General features: G+C 40.0%; 1 protein-coding gene across 2 annotated transcripts in view; it reads right to left on the bottom strand.

Moving 5' to 3' along the window:
• LOC119181728 (HEAT repeat-containing protein 6) overlaps positions 1–22,676 on the bottom strand; it is a 46,601-nt gene that overhangs the window by 4,026 nt on the left and 19,899 nt on the right. For both annotated transcript variants that reach the window (XM_075888937.1, XM_075888938.1), the window contains exons 14-23: positions 20,539–20,836; positions 19,480–19,561; positions 18,927–19,016; positions 16,523–16,660; positions 14,790–14,945; positions 14,100–14,218; positions 8,053–8,210; positions 6,232–6,386; positions 3,715–3,930; positions 1,022–1,157 (exon numbers count right to left, since the gene is read on the bottom strand). In XM_075888937.1, coding sequence (XP_075745052.1) covers positions 1,022–1,157; positions 3,715–3,930; positions 6,232–6,386; positions 8,053–8,210; positions 14,100–14,218; positions 14,790–14,945; positions 16,523–16,660; positions 18,927–19,016; positions 19,480–19,561; positions 20,539–20,836 — 1,548 coding nt within the window. The remainder of the gene's footprint in view (positions 1–1,021; positions 1,158–3,714; positions 3,931–6,231; positions 6,387–8,052; positions 8,211–14,099; positions 14,219–14,789; positions 14,946–16,522; positions 16,661–18,926; positions 19,017–19,479; positions 19,562–20,538; positions 20,837–22,676) is intronic.

Raw genomic sequence — 22,676 nt, 5'->3', positions numbered from 1 at the left:
ACAAATAAAAAAATCATGTGCACAGCTGTGAAAGCCTTTTTTGCATTACTGGAAAGAAGTGGACGAAGACAACTTGCACACCAAAATTTCAACATACGATTCAAGCCAACTCCAGCTTTACCTTTCTGTAGATTTCATGCTGGTTATATGCAAGAAAATACGGTATGACCTAGAGGTAATGGCCAACTGGTCAAAAAAGATGAAAATGGTCAAGGCTATAACAAGCACTGATCTTAACTCTTGTGGAGACCTTGTCATATTGACATCTAGCTTTCACAGGTTACGATGAAAACAGAGAAAATTACGATGAAACAGAGAAAACAGAGAAAACAGAGAAACAGAGAAAAACAATTACAAGGCGGATAAACTGCCACCAAAAGGTTTTCTCGCCTTCACATTCACGCGAGTGGGTGTCGGCCTTTGTTCCAGAGTACAATCATTGTTGGTCGGCATAAGGATGAGATGACTCGGTTGATCATAGAAGCCGAACTTATTGATGCTCTTGGAGATGTATGTATTAGCAAGCCTTCAATTGCCTTGTCACCCAAGGAACTGGCGTTCCGGCGTACGCCGTGATACGTGATTTTATCTGTGTGGTTTTTTGTTGTCCTATTTATCATTTTTTCTTGTAGGTAAATGACATTGTCACGCATTTATCTGAATACACGTGCTTATCTGCTTGCTTGCCTGACAATTATAGCTTAAAAACAGCTTGGAGGTTGAAAATAAACATGTTGTTGCTAGTAGCGCTCTGTCCTCTCAGTCTATTCTTTCCTGTGTTCGTTTTTTCACCTCGCGCTACATAAATTTCTTTCAAGAGAGAAAAAGCACTCGCTGCCTGCAATAACTACCTGCAACTCTACCTTTACATAACATATTTGAAAAATTTTTTTGGCCGTAGAATCACTAGGCAATACAACCTGACAGTCGGCATCATGACCCTGAGGGGTGTTGCAGTTCAGGCTCAACTACAACTGCCTTTGACCTGCATTTTGTATTACTGCAGTCCTGAAGAGCATACCTATAAGTGATAGCTTTCCTTGTGTCCTCTTAAAGGCACCAGATATATTGCACTCATGTTCCAATGCAGCTCGAGCCATGCCAGGCAAGTCTGCAGGCTCTGCCAGCGAGAGGAGGTGACATATTGTGGCACACAACTAGAAAGGACAAAGAATTTGCACACATCAGTGAAGACACACAAACGATAATCAGTGCTACTTACAATTTCTTTCATCTAAAGCTTCCTCTTTAAAAAAACTAAAAGTAAAATAAGAACTGAAAGGCTACAGATAGTATAAATGAAGGAGAGAGTGAGACTGTAAAGGGGACAGCTGAAACAGCATGTGTCTTACTTTTGGAAAAACTTTTTTTTTTAAATGCCAATTTAAGATGTCTGCAAAATTTTGGGCTAATAAGACTGCACCAAAAATGACAAGTTGTGAAGTTCCTATATAATGCAGTCTGATTAGGTGGGTTTCAAAGGCTTGCAGCTCTGTAAAAGGTACATACGACTTCTCCAAATCAGATGTGTGAAAAAAAAAAAAAACTAGGACAAAAAGTATATGAAGTAAAACTTAGTTCTAAAAATACTTTTTTTTTTTTTTTCAGAGCAAGGGGTACGTCATCAAATGGAAAGGCTACTCCAAATGGCACAGCACCTTGGAACCTGGTTCTAAAAAATACTTTGTTGGTGACTTATCATGAGATGTATCTAAGAAAATTACAAGTATTAGTAGGGAAATACAGTTGAACTCCTTTACGAAAGGCATTCTCTGGGCAGCTATTCTCGTCTTCTATACGAGATGTCTCTTATAAGCAGGCTACCTCGTAAGCATTTTACCTCGTAAGAGACACCAGTAAGCCTACTTAACTGTAGGCTTACTGGTGTCTCTTATACCCATGTGTCTCTTATATCAGTGTCCCTTATATAGGGTTTCGTCTGTAATGAGTTATTTGACACGTGGGGTTGAACAACTCGAAACCACCATAAGATTATGAGAGACGCCGTAGTGGGGGACTCCGGGAATTTCGACCACCTGAGGTTCTTTAACGTGCACCTGTCTGCAATAGATTAAATACTAGCGCAAGACGATAGCCAGATAGATCTGAAACAGACAGTGTCTACTCTGATGATTGCTTGCACATTAGTTGATGAAATGCACCACATATGTATGACAAATTCCAGATACTGAAAATGGCATGCACTCAAAACTTCCCCAGTCACTTCATGAGTGGCAATGCACAATGCAGCTGATGTATTGCTAACACAAAATCTGCATGTTTGCTGCTTCAGCTTTACAGAAAGTCTTCAGTATGTCCTAACCTTTTGACTGCTGTACTCTTAAACTCTTTATACTAATCAAACGTCAATAAAATGAACTGAATATAAGACTTGTTGCTATGATGTAATAAACATTACACATTTGTCAGACATCAGCATGTAGTCAACATGTGTACTCATAAATAAGGACGAGATTTTTAGATTCCTAGATAAATAAAATTCCAACTGGGCTTTAATATCCATAATAAACATAGAGGCAGCAGAGGTGTCAAATAATGCGTTTATGGACCTGCAATCGCACCAGAAAGTTAAAAAAAATCAAACAATATAAAGTTTAAGCATTCCACATTTTAGAGATTGGGCTCATGAGTAGTTGGTCCTACTTCAAAGGCATCAGAGTAATTGGGCAATGATGGAGAAGGCTCACGTCACACGAACACTTTCAATCGCAGTCGGGTCCGATCCGCACTCAACCTAGGATCAGGTGCTGCTACAACCTCGCTTTTAATCGCAATCAGGCCTGATCAAGATCATGATCTTGCTCCCGAATGGTGATTTAACTGGCGTCGGTGCCAAACTCAATATGAATAAGTTTTGCAACTGTTGTTGATCACAATCAAGAAATCAGATCCAGATTAGCCTTGATCATGATTGAAAGTGCCTGGTATAAGGAGTTTGGCGCAGACATCTGTCAAATCGCAATCTGAAAGTCAGATCGCAATATGCTTGATCATGATGGGGCATGCTTGCAAGTGAAAGTGGCGGCAGAGCATGAACTAATCTGGATGAAGCCCGATCCGGATCTTACCTGATTTCGATAAAATGTACACGTGCGACACCGGTAACATATATAAATATTGTGTTGTTCAGATTCAAAACCAATGAGCACTGATGTCATAGTAACTATAAGTGCAACAAAACAAGAAAAATGACAAGACACTGCACTACTCTCAACTAGCATAATTTTATTGGAGTGTATATCTTTATGAGAAAGCACAGATGTCAAGACGGTGTGCAGTAAGTACAATTCTTGAAAACTGACATGACACATTAACAAAGGAGAGTTCTGATTGAACAGATTTTCATACCCAAACCAACAAAACATGTATACATAGTATCGTAAGTGTCAGTTGTTCATGTGACCATTACCATGGTCAAACAGCACTGTCAATGGGCAGCAACCAAAAAAGTAAATTACATGCTGGAAAATTTAAAGTGCAGTGCTGATACACTGCAAACCAAGGTGCATGATGCAATAAAATTATGTCAGTTGAGAGTAGTGCTGTGTTCTGTCATCTTTCTTATAGTGTTTTGTTGAGCTAAACGACGTTACGGACGAGCACCAGCAGGACGGTCAATGCATTGTGTTAGAGTGACCATGTGCTAAAAACCAAATCACTGACCTATGCCCCACAAAGTGAAATTGAACGCACCTGCTCCCTAAGCTGTTCCTGGTGCTGCAGTTCTCGATAGTCCACTGACTGCTTTGTGCCTTCTATAGCGGTGAGGGTACCGCACCACACAGTCTGCATTTGGTCTCCGTAAGTGTTGCGCACTTTCGGCACAGCCAGAGCAGCGGCTGCTTGTATGCGCACCTTGAAGTTGCTGCAGCTGTTGAGGCTCGAAAGCAGGGCACTGAAGACGGAAACCTGAGCAACATACAAGCAGCAAAGTACCTCACACATTTTCGCTTTTACTACACAAGAGGGTGCCACACTAGAGCACAGAATCAGCCTTAATTACCAACAGCACGAGGCAGTGTACAGGAACTCAGTGAAACAGCAAATGCTGCAAGCCAGGAACTTTTTTGGGGAGGGGGACGCCCTTGACTCTGAAGTGGGTGCTAGGCAGGCAGGTATTACAAAAATCCATTTCCTACTACGTCTTTCATTGTACACAAAAATTTTGAGAGCACAGGTGTGTGTGTGTGCTGGTCCTTGAATATTCCCTTAGTTCAGTGGGCTGTAGTACTTCTATTTTGCTTGTATTTACGAAGTTGCACCTTTTATTGGCAATATGCAGTCATAAAGGGCAATAAGAGATAGTATATAGTGAATAAATGCTTTATAACATTGTAATTTTGGCACCCCTTTAGACTTGGTTAGTATACGTTCAATCCTAGTTGCCGCTGTGGTGGACAAGCCATAAAAAAAAAGTGGATTATTTCAAATGCCAGTGACAGTGACAGAGTTAAGGTGCTCTGAAAGGTTCAAACTAGCATAGTTCCTGTAACTTTGAACTTCACAGGGTATTTAAGCCACTGGTACCAAGCAAGTGTTCAAGAGTGATTACGACTGACGTTGGATCTATTCTAGTTCAGATGCAAAAATTTTCTTTTTCCATGTGAAAACTATCTGTCCTTATAGATTCTTTATCACTGCTATAAACTGTGTGACGAAGCAACACGAAAAATGTATTTGGATGAAATTTTTTATACACTGAAATTCGGCTGCATGTAACAACTGGGAGATTCGCATTGTCCAGTCCATGATGTAAAGGCTGGGTGCTCTTCACAGTTAAAGATACACTCAGCACCTGTCTCGAGTTTCTGCCAGGGCTGCCATCCCGGCTGTGCTGATCGTTAGGCTTGTTCAGATGTTGGAGGACCTCGAATATCCGAACATATATTACAGTATTTGAATTCGCATCGATTTGAAGTTTAGTTATTGAAAATTTCGAAGTATTCGAAATGAACAAATAGATGTATATCAGTCTGCGTGTAACCTCCTGTAACGGTGGTTTCACTGCAGTAATAAGTGCATGCCGTGAAAACACCTACTAAAAAAAAAATCCACACTGCCGCTAAGCCCCACTTCAAGGTTTAATGAACACGTTACCCTTGCATCTATTCATTATTTTTTTTTTTAGTTCGAAAGCTCGATATATCGACCTATGTGCTCTAAGTATAGTAAATTTTAAAATTGAACATATTTTACAGGTTATCACTTGCATTCCACTAAAATTAAAATCATACTACTATTCAAAGTTGTTTACGCTTCCCTTGAACTAAAAACAATTGCCTTTGCACATGCATTTCAATTAAAAAAAATATTGTGCAGGTTAGTTGGGTCATAAAAAATGTGCCCATTTTTCCTTATAATATGTAATACATACTATCCAAGCTCGATTCAAAAATATTTGACCGCATCCTTATTTAACTTGAACCTCAAATAACGTATATAATGCCAAAGCAATCAGACTTCTGCAAACATTAATAACTCAAGAGTGGTCAAGCTTTACGAGTCGTAACTAGGGCTCTGTGTTTTCCCGAGTTTATTTTTCTTGAAATTCAAAGTTATTCTTCAGGGTTTATTTGTTGGCAGAAACTTGGAATTTTATTTTGCATTACTCTCAAAACCACAATATGTTTGATGAAATGATATCTGAACACAAATGCTTCAGAACACAGTAAGTGTATTTTAGTCATCTGAAAGGTTAAAGTGCACGAATTCAGATAATACACACAAGCAAAATTACTGGTATACAAAAAAATTATGTTTGCGCGCATTACAATCTTTGAGCCTGTCGTAATAGATACAAGCATACTTACTTTATGAGGTGCGTACATTCGATGTCGTCAGGCAAGCCCCAGTGCCACTATGCTCCATGAAGGCCCAACACATCGAAATCTCTCCCTCTGTGCACAATGAGCCCATTGTTGACTATGCCACAGGTTGTGAGGTAAAATTTATATCGGCCAAACGGGCCGAAAAACCAATATATGCTTTGAACCTGCTCTTTGGTTAAAGAATGGAACAGTATGGGTGGTTAAAATCAGAGTTTATCGAATAAATATGAATAGCCAAAAATTTTACTTGCAAGTGTTTATAATTTTTTTTTTTTCAAATTTGCCCGAAAACACGAAGCCCTAGTTATAACTCTCCACAACAGTGTCAAAGCGGAAAGTTCGTTTGAAGATGTTTTTTTTTTTCACTCTCTACAGTACATACCACATCAATGTAGTCCGCAGAGACAACATCTCTGCTCCCCAATAGGCAGCCCAATGAGTAGCAGGCATTCCAGCGCACTTTCATCAGTCCTGCACTGAGGCTCTGGATCAAACATGACGTTGAACTGATGACAAGCTTTCTGATGTTCTCATTTTCTGAGTTGGAAGATTTGGGAGAGAAACAGAGGTGTTAACATTAGCGTGAATTCCCCCAGAAAATCACGACACTGAGCCAATCAAGAAGTGATTACATTTGGAACCATATACAACTATATAGATGGAGTAATGGTCTTTACTTTTGGTGCAAAATGAACAAAACATTAAATCCTACTGTTTCTATTAAATATGTGTCATACCATACAATGCCATGATGTTCTAGATTTTGTTTGCTACTGTAGAAAGTAGGCTTGTGCGAATATTCGAATGCTTCGAATATTCGAACGAATAGTTGAGTATTTGGATTCACTTCAATTCGAATTTAAATTACCGAATATTTTCAAAGTATTTGCAATGAACGAATAGGTGTATATTAGTCCGCATGTCAACACCTGTAAAAGTAATTTCACTGCTATGTAGAAGTGCTAAACAGTAAAAACACCTATCTAAAAAATTTGCTTTGCCGTGAAGCCCTTCCTTCAAATTTAAAGGGGCCCTGCAACACTTGCTGAACATGGTCAGAAAACGCCGCCGATCGGTAGTCGAGGCTACCGAGAACACGCGAAGCAAATATTGTAGCACAGCACGTAGCCTGTAATTTGCAATTGATTTTCAAAGCTAAAAATTGCTTTCTTTCATCGGCAAATGACACTACAAGCTGAGAAATCGCTTGTCACAGTCACGAAGGAATATACGGCTCTGGTCGCAGGCGTTGGCCGATTTGAGTATGGCACGCTCGTCCTTACCGGGGCCGCCGCTTGTCCATGAGTATGTGCGCGATCGCACTAAAAAACTGCGTGTTTGAAGAAAAAAAAAAAAAAAAAAAAGAGGTGCTCAAGGCCACGAGGTGCGTGTGAAGTATTTTCTTTCGCCGTGCCATTCCTTCCTGCATACCTTCCAGCTATTTTGTCGGGACGAGAAGAGGGAATGCAATTGCAGCATGTGACAAATTTTTGGAACTCCGCTCGTACTGAACAGATTCTAGAAACTTTGCGGCAGTAAATTTGTGAGGCAAGAAGCATGTTTACTGGTTGCATGGCTACTTGAAAAAGTGTTGCAGGGCCCCTTTAGAAGAACATGTTACTTTCAAATCAATTCTTCATTTTATTAAGCTTGTTATGATGGCTTATGTGATCCAAGTATAATAAATTTTAGAACGGTAAGTATCTTATCGCTCGAATCTTACCCAAATTACTACTCAAGGTTGTTTCGTCTTCATCTGAACGAAAAAAAAAAAAAAAAAAACAACAGCGTTTGCATAGAGCCCCTATTTCAATTCGAAAGAAATTTTGTGCAGGTGAGTTAAGTCATGATAAATATTCCTTTGTTTTTTTTATATGTCATACATACCATTCGAATTCGATTCCAAATTATTCGGTCAAGATCCCTATTCACTTCGAATTCGCTTCGAACCGAAAATTCACTATTCGCACAAGCTTAGTAGAAAGGTTACCCCCTTCGTTCCTTTAATAAAGCTGTATTCTTTCAAAACCAACTAGTTAATCAAGGAAAACACTTCTGAAAGGTCTGTAAAACATCAAATACTATGCAACACTTGCAAATAGCCGAGAATTGTACGTCATACATGCCACACAGCTGAAAGTGATGCATTGTGAAAACCACTACAATGTAGAAATTTAAATTATTTGTACAACTAAAAAATTACCTAAATTTTTAGCTGAAATGAACTGCAGTATGCACCCAAGTGTCCTGACAATGTTTGCTTGCATCTGGTTTTTATCTGGCCGCACACGAATGGCTGCATTCCCGAGAAGACAGATGAACTTGTCTGGTACTTCGGATGCAACATCTGATTCGCTCTTCCTGTAAGCAGATTCAGAAACACATGATAAAGTGAGTCAAATTGAAAGTTGATGAAGTTCATTGCATTAAATGAATTCTGGGGTATTATGTGTCAGAACTGTGTTATAATTACGATGCATGCCGCAATGAAGGGGCCTTCCGAGATTTTTTTAATGCGTATTTAAATCAAGAGTGTTTCAGAGGCATATGCACATAGTAAATTTTAGTTTCGAAGCAAATTCAAAGTGAATACTGACCTGGTCAAATAATTACAAATCCAATGATTTGTATTCCACATGTTATTAAAAATTATCATATCTGTCATGACAAAACTAACTTGCACAATATTATTAAATATTGAAATAGGGAATAATTGAATTTCTTTCTTTTTTCTTCAAAGTGAAGTGGAAGCGAATTTGAATAGCAGGATTTCAATTTCAATAGGATGCAAGTGATAACCGGTAAAATACGTTAGGTTTTAAAATTTACAATAATTCGAGCATATAAGCACTATAAAAAGCTTTTATACTTAAAAAAAAAAAAACATTTATCAATGTGACCAAAAAAATGTTCATTCAACGCTAAAATAAAACTGTGGCAATGCAATTTTTCCTGGAAAGACATTTTCACAACATAGCACTTCCAAGCTGCAGTGAAAACACCTTTCAGTCAGTTACATAAAGTGTAACATGCACCACCTATTCGTTCATTTCGAATACTTCAAAACTTCCTAGAACTTAGATTCTTGCCAAAGCGAATTCGAATACTGCAATAGTAATTTGAATATTCAAACTTTTTGAACATTCTCACGTGCCTAGTGATTTTGTATTATGCTCCAACTAAAGTGACCATGACCACTGTGACTGATGTTGAACGTACTGAAGGTGGGGAGGTCAAGGTAAGAGGACTCGGAACACGAGTGCTGGGCACTCTCTTCTGTTAACTATGAGTAATTTTGCGCTTTTCCCTGTCTCTTCTTTTCTGTTGTCATTTGTCTGTATTTGCGCACACCAGTTTACCCAGATTTATTTATTTATTTATTTATGACATACTGCAGGCCCAGGTAAGGGCCCAAGCAGGAGGGGCATGGGAAGTACAAATTATAATAACCAGAGGGAAACAACATTGTAAGTATGGAACGGGAAAAGAAACAATACAAAAGTTGGCATATAAACTAAGCATATGCAAAGCATACACAAGGCAAGAACAAAAAGGCATACACAAGGCATATACAAAGCATAAAAAACTTAACATCTTAACTGAGCAATAGTGTCAATATTGGACAGCTGTTCACAAGGCAAGTTGTTCCAGTCAGTTATTGTACGCGGAAAAAATGAATACTTAAATACATTGGTTTTAGTGCTATAAGGCGTTAGGGATTCAGCGTGGCGATGTCTTGTCCGGCGTGCTTCGAGCGGAGTTATGAAAGGCTGCGGGTTAAGGGATAAACGGTTATTTTTCAGCAAGAAGATAAATTTTAGTCTGAGAATTTTACGCCGTAGTTGTGATGTTGGAATGCTATTAGTTAGCATTAGGGTTGATGGGGAATCAGTTGAACGGTATTTGGAGAAAATGAATCTTATTGCTTTGCGTTGTATCATTTCTAATGCGTCAGTGTTATGTTTGATGTAACGATCCCATACAGTACATGCATATTCTAATTTTGGACGGATTAGCGAGTAATAAGCTGTTAGACAAGTGTTGTGAGAAGCCTGTTTTAATTTATGCCTCAAAAAGCAGAGCTTACAGAAAGACGACTTGCAGATGTTAGAGATATGCGTATTCCAGGATAAATTGTTAGCAATAGTAACACCGAAGTACTTATATTGATTAACTTCAATTAGGGCTTTGGAAGCGATATTATATGGAAAGGATAACTCTTTAACCTTTTTGGTGATTTTCATATAGACAGACTTTTCTGCATTTAATTCCATATTCCATTTTCCACACCAGGATACGATATTTTGAAGGTTAGAATTAAGTGCAGCTTGGTCGTCACTGCAAGTTATTTCATTGAACACCACACAGTCATCAGCGAACAATCTAACATGAGCCTACTCGCCCAGCTACAAGTTTTACTGAACCACGCTTCTCTTAACTCTTTTGTTACCACGCCTATTTAAATCGACCACTGGTGATCGACGCACCTCCGTCATCGATGTTGCCATGTTAAATTTTTTTCCTCGGGCACAAGAACTTTCTTATGGTTAGTTCAGTCACTCAACTTTCAGAATTTTTTTTGGAATTTGGCGACTTGGGCAATATAGAGATTTTTTTACAGATGTTTTCGCGACCCAATGTACGTGTGTATTTAGAAAAATGCACTAGGTCGGCGAACTTGACCAAAGTGCGTGCCCCTTATAATTATGTTATAGTAACATCGAAGTTCTGTAATGAAAAACTTTGCAAGCCGAATATCGAATCGATGTGTTAGCTTTGCAATTTGACCGAGTTGAGCAATAATATTGTCGAAAATTCATTTCAGCTAATCAACAAAGAGCTGTTGATAGAAGTCAGGAAAAATTAATTCTACAAAAAATATTTCCCAAGGTCCACCGCATGTATAAAGTGTGCAGCTGGCTCTCAGAGCCAGTTTCCAGCTTTGGTTTTGCTTGTATTATCATATCAGACACAGGGTCGCATCTAGTGTCACTAGTCGCTCCTATTACGCGGTCGTCATGCACGGGCGGGTGCGTATCAGTGCTGCAAAACACATACGCTGCTTGAAACTTTCTTGCGACCCCACCTGAATTGAGTGAGACTGAGCTGAGATTTCGTGGATGACAGCAACTCAGCTTCAAGTTTTATGGGGTTGATTTTTTGCGTCAGCCTGAGACATCCGTAGACGTTCATGGGTTTGTTTTGTTTACATTCTCAAGTTGTCTCCTCCGCTGCAAGTTACCGTATTTACACGATTGTAAGACAACCCTTTTTTTTCAAATTTGACGATCCAATGTTGGGGGGTCGTCTTAGAATCGAAATCGAACCATGTACCTTAGAATCGAAATCGAACCATGTATTGTCATCTCGAATAGTTTCCCGCTCAACCCAAAGTTCATAGTTTTCCGCGTGCTTATACAAAAGCTTTTCTTTTTTTAGCATCTACTGCGCGCATTACGAGTGCCTTTATGACGAGCGCACGGCTCTTGAGGGAGCACCGGTAATCGATGGAAGAGCCGCCGTAGGGGGATATTGGTAGTTGACGGAAGAGCTCCACTTTGTGATACAATTTTCTAAGCGGGGGCGTCGCCGCGTGCTCCTGTCGCTTGTGTCCACGACCGGCTCTCTCGAGTCACTTCTGTCTGACATGAGTGCCGTAGGCTCGAAGAACACTCGGCGCTCGTTTACGGCAGCGTTTAAGCGGGCTGCTATTCTTCATGCGGAAGAAACCAACAACTGTGCAGCAGGACGGAAGTTCGGAATCGGTCCTCTCCGCATGGGCGGCCGTCCCACGCGATGGCGTGGTGCGGTCGTTCGCGAAGTGTGGACTCACACTTGACGACGACGTGCTGTGGGACTGCAGCAGCAATGACGGCAGCAGCACCAGAGAGGACGACTCCAGCGACGATGAATAATCCTCCGCAACCACGTGAATAAATTTCCCTTGTGTAAAATGCGCGCATTCTTTTTTTTAGATGCGATTTTGGGGGGGTCGTCTTACATTCGAGTCGTCTTACAATCGTGTAAATACGGTAGCTTCTGACCTTTGTGCATAATTTTATAGTTACTCAGGTTATGTGCATGGTCCACACTTTGCTAGGGCGCGATGTGGTGGCGCTGGCTACAGAGCTTCTCCTAACGGCAAGAAGGCCCCCGGAGCACAACAGTGCGAAACATTTTAGAACTGCGCGCGATATTGTCCCTTTTTCTTTATTACGATATGTGCAAAGACGCATAGGAATATGCTTTGATGCATATATTGGAATGCCAACCTATGCAGAGTGAGGTTGCTCATAGAAAGAGGTGATGCTAGATGAAATAGCAAAGTTCATTGGACATCTCACTTATAGAAAGATTATTCACATCACGGGTATTCATCTATATTGGAATACCTAGACACTCTTATGGCAAGGCAATGAAAATTTACTGAGAAGAGTGTACGAGTACTCTTGTGTCTCACAAAAAAAAAAACATGCAATGCTTCACCACATGGTAGGAGCAATAAAGCAGCAACTCGGTTCCGATTTTCTTTGCTTATCTGAAGAGAAACATCTTGTACATTAATTATTGTTATACTGTTCCTGGGTCATTTATCTACAAAATGTATATTCTGAATTTTTTTCGTTTTGAATATTTTTGCATATACTTATAGTATTTTTTTTCCCACTGTTTACCAGCTGGTGACAAAAAATTTCCCACTATTCACATTTTTATTCATTTTGAAATAATTTTGTTGCTCTACAACCTATATTTTTTGGAAAGAGAATTTCATTCTGCAAAGTTTGGTATGCTGCAATGCGTGCTGAAGTACTTTTCAAACTGGCAAAAACGATCTTCCCGAGACATGAAGAACAACCATTCTCGCGTGGTAACGGAAGAGTAAAGTTGGATTAGTTCCGTTAGTGAACATAGACCCTGTGTTTTTACATGTTGGACTGCATTACTTTCTCATAGATTTGTGAAAACATGAGCTTTTGAGCTTTTGGTGCATGCCCGATTATTTTATGTGCCAGTATACTGTGCATATTGCTATTATGTACCTTGATTTTTGTAATTTCTAATAAACAATATTTCACCGGTATGTGCCCTGTGTTCAATGAAGTACATTGGTACTTTAACATAATTTCTTTTTGTCCATACTTCAAATAACACCCCCCACAAATGAAACATCTTAGCCATTTAAACAAGCAAACAAACAAATTATAAACATCCAAACCAATTTTTGCAGCAATCATTCGTAAGTTCATAACAAATAGTGAAAAACAATAACAAATAGTTAAAGCAACAGAAATCAGGATCAATGTATAAAAATGAAGCTTAATCTCCGATCTTATGCTGATTAACATAAATTATTTTTCACAAAGGCCTGCAATGTGTCAAGCAGCAGTGTTATGCAGAGAGGTAAGAAATAGATTTATGATTAGCAAATAATAATTACAAGGCAGTTTGGAATACTTAGAAATCAAAAGTGGAATACCAAAATGTTGCTTTCCTGAAGCATACTTACAGTAAAACCACTTTACAACAGCGCTAGCAATACAGTAGACGAATCAAACTCTGATAATTCATACTTTCGGTTAATTCAGACAATATTAAATTTTTCGATTGGCCCTCTATTCTTTCAATGCATTTAAAAGCCTCTTAATTCAAACTCCAATGTTTGGTTAATTCATACTTTTTGCAGTTTCATACCAGAAAATATCTGTTGCTTTCCCACTACTATTTAAAAATTTACATGCTTGTATAATCCTAACAGTCTAAACATAAAAAATGAGCACCTCAGGCCTTCAAGAACAAAGGCTTTGCTAGTAAACAAACGTTTGAAACAAAGCACACGCATGGTAAATTGTGATGCTTCTCAACTGGTATAAAGAGCTTTTGCTGAAGGCACATACCTATAGCAAAGACATAGTTGGCAATTCACGATTACTTTATAAGGTCTGATTAGCAGTACATGGAAAATGAACTTGTGGGCCTTAAACCTTTGCTTTTTGTTTATTGCATGTAGTTAGGGTTTAAAAATACTTGAAAAATTTCAAATGTGATAAAATCAATGCCTAATCATAATGCGTGACATCACCTCACCCAAAGTCATCTAAGAACTTCTGATAATTTAAACTTCTTTATAATTGAAACAAAATTCAGAAGTCCCTTTGAGTTTGAATTAACGAGAGTTGACTGTATAGTGGAAGAGTCTTTATCGTGCCTCCATCTCACTGTATGATCAGACCATCATGCAGTGTAGCTCACCTTAATTCAGACAGCATTTCAGCAACATTGCTGAGAGCCCACGATGCATTCACTCGAACACTGGTATCTTCAAGTGCTTCCACAGCAATTTCACCAACGTCCATCAAAAACAAGAGATCCTACAATGATGAGACAAAATATGCAAAAAAAGGCAACAAGTGCGAGTTGGATCACTGTTTCATACATAGCTGGCAATGCTATCAAGGCTAGTGCAAATTTATAGTCATTTTCCTTTATTTCCCTAAAAAACGCCCCTATGGGTTTAACATATATAAAAGACCTACATAAGGTCACACAGGCTACACGAAGCTCGGGTGCATCTATGCTTTAGGAGTAATGTCGTAACTACAGTGCTGAAGACATTACCCGTCATTATCTCTTTGCAGTGAGCTTTACTTGTATCTAAGAGCACTGGAAATAACTTCAAAGCTTTGTAAGCTGGAAAGTATAGTTTTCACGAGAGCAGGCCAGTATGAAGTAACTAAAAATTAGGACCCACCATGCTCAAATGGTATGACAGAAGTCACAAAGTGACTTCTGTCATACCATTTAAAATAGCTTCATGTGCGTGCATAGATGCACAGGGGTGTCATTTGGGCTCATGGAGCAATGATGATACGATAAGCACAATGACCAGGCATTAAAATGCTTGGTGCGAATCGGTGAAAACACGAATGGTGTCCTCCTCACCTCCCGTAGTGAAGTGTACATACAGAAGATGCTGAGGCACCTGATGGCAGCATTACGAACAAAGGCGTCTTCTGTCCACTCCACAACATTGCCATTGCTGTCAGGTGATCGTGCAAGGCCTAGTAGCACCGTGATGCACAGCACTCTGCGGTCATCCTGGGAAGAGGGGACACAATGCGATTAAGATGCAAGTGGCAGCTCGAAAATCATGACAAAAATTAGGCTTTAGACATGCATGCATCTGGGAGGAAGGAAGGAAGGAAGGAAGGAAGGTTGGCTGTTCCGATTCATTCAGAAAGCTGCAACATAACTTAGCACTAACATTTAAGAGAGCCAACTACGAACCATTACTGCAGACAACAAAAGTGTAACTGCCAAGCATAGTGTTTATAGTGCACGCTGTATAAAACAAGGCTTGGAGCAAGTGCATGCAGTTGTTTTTATATCTATGCAAGTGCTACTGGTGGTAGGAAGCACTGAACCAACAATCAAGGTGTATTATGCTAGTAAAGTCTACAACTTGACCTTCATTTTACGAATGAAAGAAGATATTTTAAAGGCTCATTTACATTTTAACATGATCGTAATGAAAAGTCAATATCTGTTGGTTTTAATTAAGGCTGTATTAACCTTCTTTTATGCCATACAGTCAACTGCTAGCGAAAAAACCAAATCATCATCATCAGCCAAATCTATATCCACTGTTGGACAATAGGCCCTTTCAATATCTCCAACTACCACCATCTTGTGAAAAAAATAGTAATAAAGCTAACCGAAATTCAAAATTAAAGCAATCATGAAGAAGCAGTTCATAGAATCTATTGGGTTCAATTATACATCAAGTAGTGGCACATGAACCTTTAAAACATTTGCGTACGATGTCAGAGCAGCAAAGAAGTAAGGAATGATGTAATGGCTCCATGCTATCTACATGAAGGACTTTATTGACCTCGAGTATGTGCTGGACAGCTCTAAGTTCTATTGTAAGATTGCCCTAAAGGACACAGATATATTAAAAGTTTATCCAGAGTTTTGTGCGCTCTCCGCAAATCAAGGCACCAGGTGTACATGGACAAATGAAGAATTCACGGAAGGCTTCTTGAGCATTCTTACACATGTTTACGTGCACAATGCAGGTAAACACGTATATTCACACTTACACACACTGGAGGCAAAAATGCTGTAGGCTCGTGCGCTCAGATTTGGGTGAACGTTAAAGAACCCGAGGTGGTTAAAATTTGTGGAGCCCTCCTCTACGGCGTTTCTCATAATCATATTGTGGTTTTGGGATGTTAAACCCCGCATATCAATCAACACTTACATACAGATATACATAATTACACACAGCACAAATGCCAGAATGAAGAATGAGTGTGAAGAGAACAAAATGCCGACCTTCAGCTCCATGTGCAAACTCCACACTGTTACCTCATAATTACGTTCAAAAAGTGCTTCCCCTGGGGCCAGTTGGTATGGCATACGGAAGTGAAATGATGTAGTACATACACACACAAGTTAGAATGATACAAGAACAGAAAACAAATTGTGTAATGTCCGTGTTTGTTTTGTACTCTTGAGTCATTTTTATCCATGCATCTATGCAACGCATATTTACACTTCAACTGCGACCTCAATTTGATTTCCCATTTTTTCACTACAGACACAAGGGCACTGCGACACTGGCCCACTCAAGATTTCGTGCTTGTGAGGTTATTTTTAATAAGTACACTTACGGGCAAGGAATCCCACATAACCGACCCAATTGTGGAGAGGCAATTGCAGCTCTCTGTCTGCAGCATCGGTTCAGCAATCTCTTGAAGAAAAGACTGCAGTGTTCCATTAAGCAGGCAGTCCAACCAAATATGGTGCCCCTGATAAAAAAAGAAACATATAGAGCATATCCTGACATTGGTTGAAAAAGTTCTGTACCAAGCAGCAATCGTACTAAGCATTCGAACAAAAACATGTTGGATAGGCTGACCACAGAAGTATAAAAACGACAGGCAAAAACATAGTATTGCTAACCCCTTAGGTATGCATGCATAAAATGGAATACTGTGACATATCTACAGCTGTGCACATGCAAGTCATGTGAAAATCTTGCACACTCTTACATGCCACAACAAAAAATTAGGGGACCCTAAAGCTCTACCCTAAGGAGTTGAACGCGATATTCGACATCCTGTTCCTAGTGCGCACTTCAAACACACAGTGCATGAAACTTTTTCGAATTTGCTATGTGCCCATTACGTGGCCTTAAGGGAACAGGTGCAGTAGCATGTGTGACTTTTGTAGTGGGGTACCGGCTTTCAACCATGGAGCCATTATGATAATCACATATTCTGACGCCCATTGGCAATGGACGCTTGTAGCACGCATTACTACTGCAATATTTCATGTTGCATTGTGAAGCATGCATTCGAGACGTGTGTGTTTGTGAAACAGGAAAGCTACGTTCACTGCATTTCAAAGCAGAGGAAGTTCTTTTCTCAATTTTCACAAGCAGAGGCGAGGCCGCGTGATAGAACCTCAGCTTGGCACGCAAACGACCCGGGTTCGATTCCCACTTGGACCCAAACAACCCTGATTCGGTCCCCACTCTGATCAAGGACTTTTTATCATTTATTTGTTATATATTTCACGCATAAAATGATGATTTTTTCACTCACAAGCAACAACGCCAACACTGAAACCGGCATCAGAATTTCTGCGAAACGAGCTCTTTAACGCTATTGTGTTAATATTTGCAAACCTTGCATCTTTCACAAACATATGATCTAGTGCAGATAATAACATGCTCATTTCCTGTTAATTACCTTTATTGCTGGCAAAGTTGGTGAGCAATGCTTTAAAAAAATGAGTAACTGATGGTGGGGTCACACTCCTGTTTTCTAAGCAAAGCAGCTCGTCATTCCAACCAAACTGTTAGACTAACCATTAGGCCACTAACACACACCCTTCTCTCCTGTGTTAAAGTGATGTTGCTCTTTGAAATGGCTAGAGTACACATGACGTGTTAGTTGCCAACATTCTTCCGTTTCATGAAGTCTTGGTTTAGATGCTGCAATACTTTTGACATGTCCTATTTGATACTTAAGATGTCTGTATAGATCACCTATAATGCTATCACATTCAAAATATATTATGGCATTTTATGCTGAGCTTTTTTTAAGTTGTGCAAGCAGCAACAAATGAGACCTTCCCCAAAAATACTTGTTTGTGCCAGAAGCTATAATGTCCACAACATTTGCTGAGCTACTATTGACATTTATAAATAGACACAAAGAGAGCTCAGATTTCAACACACCTGTAACTGAATATGACACGCACTGGCCGTTTAACAAATGATAGCATGCCTACATGAGAATGCAAACGATGAAAGCCTAGTCAAGCTTTCTATACGCAGTCTCAAGCATGAACAATAAGTTCTCTGGCATTTTAAACTTATAGTTAAATTATCATCAACAAATGCTTCTTAAAGTCTTGTGCTGAATGATCAGTGCTGCTATAGCAGGTTCAATGGAGGAATATGAAGCAATTCAGTTTTACTTGAGGGATTATAAATAATTGAGTTAAGTGCCTGTCAAACATTGCAAACAAAAGCAGAATAACCTATGCAGTACCAGACTTAATATTTTTTGGCCCACTTTATCGTTTGGTGTGTCAAGTGAGCTTGGCTTCCAAGCAGTGATGTCGAAATACAGTTTCCATGGCAACACAAAGAAAAGCCGTAAGAAATTAAGCCTTAATTCTTGGTAACTGTACTCTAATCAACAACCTGCAATTGTAGCTAGAGAATGCATTCCCTTCGACAGGCTTTCTAGCATGGTTACGTGAACCTGACCACATTAGCACCGAGTCAGAATACTATCAATCATTTGTGTAGCAGCTTCAGCGTAGAAACCTTGAAACTAGTGAAACAAACAAAAAGAGCAGTGGTGGCTCCCCAGTATTATTTTTGCATGTTGCATGGTATCTTCTGGAGATCACTGTCATAGTGCAAGAACCAAGTTTAACTCGGGCACAAAAGAACTGAGGCTGTGACTGTCATTTCCATGCTGCTGCCAGCTGAGTGAGGTTGCCTACACATACTTCAAGCTGAGCAATGTTTGAACGTGGTTGAACAGTGAGACTTACCAAATCTAGGCAACGCTGCGCATCAGCTTTATCTTCATCTTGCTTCACAGAGATGGCCTCAGCCAGCTTCTTACTGAATGCACCAAGAAGCTGCCAACAACAACGAATTGCGCACTGCAGTAAAAGCTTCAACATAGCGCATTTCTGTGAACACTGTAACCTGCCTGAAGTGGTTGTGGGAAGACAGATGCAAGGGGTCCTTATTTCAGTCATACAAGCTAGTACTAGCCCTTGCCGCTATTTTGTGAAACATAATGGAGTAACAACAAAAAGTAAGGTAAACCAAAAAAATTCACTTTGCAGAACAAAAAGAGACACAAGTCAAAACAGAGACAAGTATAAAATTCAAACTAAACTGCAATTTACTTCACAATACACACTTTGGTTGTTGAATGAATGAATAACCTGCACTGTGTACACACGTTTCACGAAATAAAGAAAGCCTAAAAAAAAAAACACTTTTGAGGATAAATGCTGTTTCACTTAAACTGTACGCAAAATAAATAACCCCCCACTGTAGCACTTATTCAGCCTACTTTAGCAGTGTACTCACTTTCAACGTGTGCATCTTGATGATTGAACTGGTGTCCTGAAGGCATGCTTCTACTGCTGCCACCACAAAGTCTGACGACCTCCTGGATGAGAAGGCAGTCTTGGTAAACGAGCAGTGATAATGTCTGGGATTCCACATGAAAAAGCACAATATGATTATGAGAGACGCCGCAGGGGAAGGCTCCAGAAATTTGGCCATCTGGTGTTCTTTAATGTGCACTGACATCACACAGCACACAGGCCTCTAGCATTCGCCTTCATCAGAATGCGACCGCCGTGGCCGGAATCCAAGTCTGCGACCTTTGGGTGAGCAGCTGAGCACTGTAACCACCACACCAATGTGGCAGAAGTTATCACCACAATGAGCAGTGATCGATTGATTGATTGATTTGTGGGGTTTAACGTCCCAAAACCACCATATGATTATGAGAGACGCCGTAGTGGAGGGCTCCGGAAATTTTGACCACCTGGGGTTCTTTAACGTGCACCCAAATCTGAGCACACGGGCCTCAACATTTCCGCCTCCATCGGAAATGCAGCCGCCGCAGCCGGGATTTGAACCCGCGACCTGCGGGTCAGCAGCCGAGTACCTTAGCCACTAGACCACCGTGGCGGGGCAATGAGCAGTGATCAACACTTTCTCTAACAAATTATGCAACTTAGAAGTGTGCAGCCTTTTCTACTGCTTTGCTCACTATGCAGTGTTGTTAATAATTTCTTCATGACAACAACTTCAGCTATCGCATTTGTGCTACGACTGTAGATGTCACAACGAATGGGTGCAGGGGCCACAGTACCAGCAAATGGCCTTTTTGTAATGCCCAAGTGCTTCGAAAAGATATACAGAAAAGGACCCCAGTCAATTAAACTAGCAACAAACATACGGGAATAACTAGGCGCATAACCTGCATGTACATTTGACCCAAAAAATTATTATTCTCAACAAGAGACCTACACTCTCAATGGAATAAAGCATCTTTTACTTGTTTATTACAGTGCGCCAAGCAAATATGACAAACCATATGTGCTAGCAAGTATAAACTCTCCTGCAAGCACTTACATGAGCTGTGCAAAGTATCCTTGACACATGTTAGTCATGACCTGGAGTGCTTCGACACGCACTGCTGTTGTGACCATCCGAGCAGGCTTGGCCGTGTCGACCAGCAGCTTGTCAGCGCAAGCCGCAACGAGCCAACATGAGCTAGGAAACTTGTCACTGCCATTCATGCTCTCGGTGCCGTTGTTTCTCAGAGCAGGGGGGCTGCTCTGCTCCAATGCCGCAGCAACTTCCTTCGGCCATGGAGTCACACTCACCACTGCACCCAGCACAGTAAAGGCAGCTACCTGCACGTGGGTATCTGTGGATTGCAACTGCTATGAGAGCCCAACCTTTCTTACATCATGCTGAAGGATAATGTGTGAGCATTGTGATAGATCTCCATTAATCCTATGCTTTCTGCTGGCGAAGCCGTAAAAAAAAAAGCTCAATGGGCTTGGAGATCCTCAAAGAAGTGTTGTGTGCACAGAATCCCCACATGTGCCAAAAATTGTCCATTGTAGATCAGTAGCTGTGGCGCTCTGCCTTGAACATCATGTAGTAGGTTAAGCTCCAACCAAAGATGGCCACGCTCTCATGTAAGCATGATGCCCCAAAAAATGTGTAGCAAGCTTTCAACAAGCATCAAAGAATCCTCGGCTGGTTAAAATTAATGTGGCATCCTACATTGGGGCATGTCTCATGGCCAGACTGTGGCTCTTCCCATAATTAATTTTACTAGTTTGTAGGGGCCAAGTAAGTATTATTGTCAAACATATTATAAGGCGCATAGGAACTGCTTCAGCAGAGTGATCTCTTCAAAAGTGGGGCTGGCTCAACCGTATGTCACATGAATGTGCTTGGAACAAGAAGCACAGCCTGTGAGTATAGCACATACAACTGTATCCCACTGTGGATACAAAAAAAAAAATGTGGTGTCACACAGTATTTTCCAACTATGCAGTAGTCCTGGAACAACCTTTCTCAATTTGTAATATTGACCTTTTCATCGATGATTACTCGAGCATATGCCTGTTCGAGGATAAGCGTACACCTGTTTGAGGATTACTTTATTTACTAATCACTGATGCAACCAATAATCTGTCTCTCCAAGAAAATTCGCTGGAGTTAGATTAATTGTGGTATGACTGGTAAAAGCTTGTAAATACTTACATTTTTTACATTTAAATGTAAAATAATGACATTCTCGCGTAAAAATTCAAATCATAGCTTTTCGTACTACATAAATACAAACTTAGTGTATATGGCATCAGTGCACAAATATCTAGGCATTCATCTTACACCAAGCCTTTCCTGGATCTTTTGTATCACAACCATATGCGCACACGCTTCCAAATCCCTCGGGTATATTCGCCGCAACTTGCGTAACTGCCCACCTGATACTCACAAACTCGCATTTCTAACATTTGTACGTCCGCAGCTTGAATTTGCGTCTCCCATATGGTCTCCTTATCAAGAATACCTAATCCGCTTGTTAGAAGCTGTCCAAAATTGAGCTAGTCGATTCATTTCCCGCGATTACAACTATCAGTCAAGCGTAACGCAGATAAAACTCAACCTTTCCCTTCAAACTCTAAGTAATCGTCATGACATGGCGCTCTTGTCGTTACTCCATAGATACGTTTACCAAAAAAAAGCCATCAGACTTACCATCGGTACGCGTGTCCTGCACATCACGACATCTTCACAATGACCTAAGCTACAATCGCATCTATGGAAACACTCACGCAATTAATTTCTCGGCTTTACCACAAGCCATTCGCCTATAAAATTCGCTTTCAAATGACACTGTTGTGCAAGCAGATAAGGATAAATTTAGAACAACTCTTGACCCTACAGCATTCATCGTAACAAATATTCACAATCATCACATTATACATCAAGCCGTATCGCGTCACGGATTTTTTTTTTTTTCGTTGTGCGAAGTATGTGCGAAGCTCCGTGCTACGAATTCCTTTCTACTTTGTTTTCTTGTATCTATGAGTGCACAAGTGATGTACATTTTTTACACAGCTTGCATGCCGCTCTTTTTGAAAAAATGAGTATTATTTTTTCATTACTTTCTGAATATTGTATTCTTAGTATTACTCTGTTAGTTAATAGTTAGTGGCTTACTTTTACTTTTCCTCAGTATTGTTTTC

The sequence above is a fragment of the Rhipicephalus microplus genome, chromosome 3 (assembly GCF_043290135.1).
Source record: "Rhipicephalus microplus isolate Deutch F79 chromosome 3, USDA_Rmic, whole genome shotgun sequence".
Lineage (NCBI taxonomy): Eukaryota > Metazoa > Arthropoda > Arachnida > Ixodida > Ixodidae > Rhipicephalus > Rhipicephalus microplus.
This window is presented reverse-complemented; position numbering and strand designations above follow the sequence as displayed.